Source organism: Amia ocellicauda, chromosome 23 (assembly GCF_036373705.1).
Source record: "Amia ocellicauda isolate fAmiCal2 chromosome 23, fAmiCal2.hap1, whole genome shotgun sequence".
Classification (NCBI taxonomy): domain Eukaryota; kingdom Metazoa; phylum Chordata; class Actinopteri; order Amiiformes; family Amiidae; genus Amia; species Amia ocellicauda.
The window spans coordinates 9,625,816-9,630,264 of NC_089872.1; the positions used below are offsets into that span (position 1 = coordinate 9,625,816).

Below are 4,449 nucleotides of genomic sequence, written 5' to 3' on the forward strand. Positions count from 1 at the left end.
TATAAAAGAAGATAGATTATGCCTAGCTTTCCTATTCTAAACAGTGCTTTAAGGAGGTTTCCAATTTAAATGTAGACTCTGGGATTTTAAATATAAATCCAGTAGGCATGTAGGTAACTCTCTTTACAGTATGTTAAATTAACAATTTATTTACACGTGTTCACATTGCTTTATTCAATCAATACAATGTACTGAAATATATTCAGTTTTAAATACAAAATATAAATACAGACTTTATTCAAACAATGAATAGACATTTAATTAAATATATGTCAGCTGTTTAAGCAGGTTTAAGGAATAGGTAGTCAATATTAGTCCTCATCCTCATACAAACAAACAAAAAATACTAACTTATTAGTTAAAGAAAGAATAATTGATTGATACTTCACCTTGTGTTTGAAATTGTGACTTGAAAGGTAATATCTTCCCCAATAAGTTAGTTTTGTTTTTGTTTCTTGTTATTTTAGTATCCCCTTAGAGATTCAAATGCTTTAAATTACAGAACATTGCGGACTGCTTTCAAACCTGCTCATTTAAGTGTTGGATACTTAAGAGATTTCCCTGAAAACAGCCGATTTGTTTCTCACGGTAAAGTATTTGAATTAAAGAAAAACTCAGACGACTCAGCACTGCCCCCAGGTGGCCGAATGCATGAATTAAAGACTTTAAATGCATTGTTGCTACTAACCGTCCAACACAAAATAAGATGTCAAATAAAACATACTTTAATATTTAATATTATTATTTAAAAATCTCTATTTTAAGCACGCAGATTATCTAAAGCAAACGAAATACCCACATAACTAAATAGATTAATACATATACTTTAAACAATCAAAATTAAATCCACGTTTAAAAATTATATTTTAAGTTATTATTCTTTACTATCTATTCTATTCTGAGCGTCGTGTGCTTTTTTCCTTGATTCTAATGCTTTACCGTGACAAAAAATCGGCCGATTTCAGGGAAATCGCATAAGTGTCCAACCTTTAAATTAACAGGTTGAAAGAGTAGTAAGCAATGTTCAGTAATTGTTTTAATTAAAAACAAATTAACAATCTATGCAACTATATAAATGAATGAATGGATAGTAATTAAAACATCCGATTAATTACTATAAAGATAAAAAAATGCCTACATTATATAAGGAATGAAAAGATTAAAACCAGTTAAAGACATGTCTTCACTTCATAATTTCATAATAAATAACATTTATATCAACCTTACAGTGCCCCCTCTGACCCTAAAATAAAATAATAGTACATGATCTAGAGCAGACAGGTGCTTCACCAGGATTTGAATCTAGATCCTGTTTACCAGTACACCACACAATGAGCCACAAAGGCTTATCCTGTAACTTGCTCAAGGATCCGGTATGTCAACCTCTAATGATACCCTGCACGACTATTCAGCAGCCGCACTGTCCTCCAAACGGAGCTATTCCTGTCCCATTTTATATAGTTAAAGTACGTCAGCAAGAGAGACAAAACGCAAACGCAGGGGCGTCAGATGTGTCAATTCTTAACCAATGCAGTTTATTGTTAAGAATAAACTGCATTAAGATGTATTTATTTTTTTACATTACAAATGTAAGTCCCCCTGGCTGCTAAATTACAAATAATGCAATGTAATATTTAGAGATGTTAGACATTGAATGGGGTCAAATTGATCCCAAAGATAATAGGAGGGTTAAACAGATACAGTTTGCTGAAATGCACACAGCAAATAAAAGCCATTTTCCAATACAATATGATTTTTTTTCTCGTGGTACAGTTTTGTGATTAGCAAATATTGTACCATTAGGCTTATTACACAATGGTGTAGCAAACAGACTTGCTCCATTTCTCAGTTTCTTGTACTAAACTTTCCTCTTGTACCACTTTCACATGCGTTTTATAAAACAGTTTTCAATCTTTTAACGAACCTGTCTCTTAAAATCAACGACATTCATCACTTTGCTGGCAAACTTGTCTCTCCTGGCCTTGTTATACTGGGACACTCAATGGCAGACATCACATTCCTGTCATTGCAGGTGGTCATACACGTTTTGTTTCAAGGTTGTTTTGTTATTTATACATGCAAGGCAAAACGTTACACCCGTCTGTGAGCTAGAGCTGTACCCGGCGATCTCCTTATGCAAACCTGATCCTCAACCCTTCTGCAAGTGAGGGCCATTATATTTAATGCAGAGTCCAGTCTGTCTCTTAGGAAAGTTCATTTATCCTTCTTCACTGTGATACTCAGGGTGCGGTTAACTGGACATTAAAATGGTTTTGCATTTTTACATTCAATATGAAAACAAAACAATATATAGATTTTCTAAATGTTTATTACAAATAATAATCATTAGATTGCTTCCCTTGAAATACAAATACATCCCATTACACCAAAACTGAAAAATAGCTTAACAAACAAAAAAAAAATGCATTGTAGTGATGTCATCTCCATTTGGCTGGTCTTATTTAATTGCAAGTTGTCTTCATCAGCGTGGTGTCACGAAGCCAAGGACGAGACCACACTTCAAAGGTACACGTGCGAACCTGCAATTGAGATGAAACACAAAATCGATCAGGGCAAGCAGATTTTCATTTACAACAGGGTTCCTAAAACCTGGATACAGAGCAGGTCAGGAGTCCAATACATTTTTGTTGAAACTGAGCTGACTCAGTACAATAACTGATTGCATTCTAGTGACTAATAACCTGTTAAATTAACCTTGTCTTCCCCAGTTGTTTTAGAGGCTGGAGGTTTCAAGGTACCTGCAAATCAGTGTTTTAAATAACATTCAATCAAAATGGTTTAGGTGTTCAGATGAAAGTGTAGATTAAATAAATGTCTCAGTGCTTAGTGATTTCAATTCAATAACTAAGACCACAAATGGGATGAAAGCCAGTAGACGCAGGGTAACACCAGGCAACTCTTGGGCACTACAGTATTGTAAATCTAGAGACAGAAAATGCATATGAAGTTCATTAATGCAACCGTACATGAACCTGTGTTATGCACTTATGCAAAGTAAAACTGATCTAATCATACATGTCCACAGACTGGAAAAATCATTCCACAAGCTTGGCATTGCATTACCCTTGCAATTTTATGAAAGGCACACATCTCCAAATCCTCCACTGTCTCCTTTTCGCATGTTGTGCGGGCAATCTTCACTGTCAAGATGTAGTTAATTCCTGCAACAACCTGGGACAAACAGATTCAATTGAATGCTTTAATGTTGATCCATGCCAGTTGAATCTGGAGGAATATAACAACCAAATATATTTGCCATTGATAGATTCTACGATATTTGTTTTTATTTTAGATAGAAAGATTACAAAATTTGGAGGGTGAACTGTACATTCATGCAGGGTCACTTAATCCTGGCCCCAAATCCCAATCACTGCTTCTTGTGCGTGATATAAACACACTGTAAACATGGGAAAGCCGAATAGCAATCGTTGCCGTAGTGGAGCAGATCAGAAGTGACTAGGATTCGGATTTCATGATAGATTTTTACGAGCAGACATTCTTTTTGAATACCTTTAATATAGTATTTTAAAGCTACAGAAAAAGTGTTACCTATGATTTTGCAAATACCAAACAAATCACTACAAACCACAATTCCAGAGACTCCCTGAAATGAGAACAGGCTGAAGTCTTTTTATGCTGGACCTGGACCTATACCCCCCCTGCCCAGGTAAAGTGGACACAATAATTGGATTAGCTGGTCTTTCCTGATTGGAATCTTTAGATACAAATCTACCTATACTAAAAATAACTAATAACTAATAATAAGCCAATATAACGGTTTAGTAGACAGAACTGTTTCTGAGTTGCGTGCGCTAAACTTGTACCACTTTCGCAGTCGTTTTTAAAAAAGAAAAGTATTTTTTAAACCAACCTGTTGCATAGCATCAACGACCTTCAACACTTTGCTGGCAAAGTTGTCTTTCCTGGCGTTGTTATACTCGGACACTGCAAATTTCAGGGCATCTTGGACTCCGGGATCGGACAGGTCTGCTGGCGTGATCCCTCCGGGAATACCTGCTGCGGCACCAAGAGCGGCTACAGCGCACAGCGCGGCCAGCAGCGGGACAGCGCTCCTCCAGCACACACGCATCTTCATCCACAGCCCCTGTGCGCCAGTGAGGACCCCCGTCTGAGCGCAGGGCTTTATAGACCCGATTACAGCACAAGCCTGGCCTGCAGATCATGTGTCTGTGCGTTAAGTTGTTTCCAGTGCAGTGACACATACCAACACTGTATCGCAGACAGCAGGACGTGTGTGTGTGTGGGGGGTGGGGGGGACAGTTGCTTTTGTCTGGCAGTACCCCCTCGGGCTAGTGTTGGGGCGCTCCTTTTTTTTTGGATCCACTGTGTCTCTGCACGTCCCTGAAGTTCAGGATTTACACGTTCAGCCTACAGCCTAATGTGCAGTATTGGCCATTATTGTGACAT

The 4,449-nt window shown here is 37.4% G+C and overlaps 1 protein-coding gene across 1 annotated transcript; it reads right to left on the reverse strand.

Annotated features, from left to right (window-relative positions):
- Window positions 1–2,311: 2,311 nt before the first annotated feature.
- Window positions 2,312–4,217, reverse strand: LOC136719172 (cystatin). The gene is made up of 3 exons (XM_066697025.1): window positions 3,893–4,217; window positions 3,085–3,192; window positions 2,312–2,540 (listed from the first exon to the last, which is right to left on the reverse strand). The coding sequence occupies exons 1-3, from the start codon at window positions 4,115–4,117 to the stop codon at window positions 2,463–2,465; spliced, it is 411 nt and encodes a 136-aa protein (XP_066553122.1). The 5' UTR covers window positions 4,118–4,217; the 3' UTR covers window positions 2,312–2,462.
- Between the last annotated feature and the right edge of the window lie 232 nt (window positions 4,218–4,449).

Coding starts and splice junctions, on each gene's coding strand:
- LOC136719172 (XM_066697025.1), bottom strand. CDS start 4,117: ATGAAGATGCGTGTGTGCTGGAGGAGCGCTGTCCCGCTGCTGGCCGCG. Junction 3,193..3,892: donor TCGTTGATGCTATGCAACAG/GTTGGTTTAAAA, acceptor TGTTTGTCCCAG/GTTGTTGCAGGAATTAACTA. Junction 2,541..3,084: donor CCTTTCATAAAATTGCAAGG/GTAATGCAATGC, acceptor TCTCAATTGCAG/GTTCGCACGTGTACCTTTGA.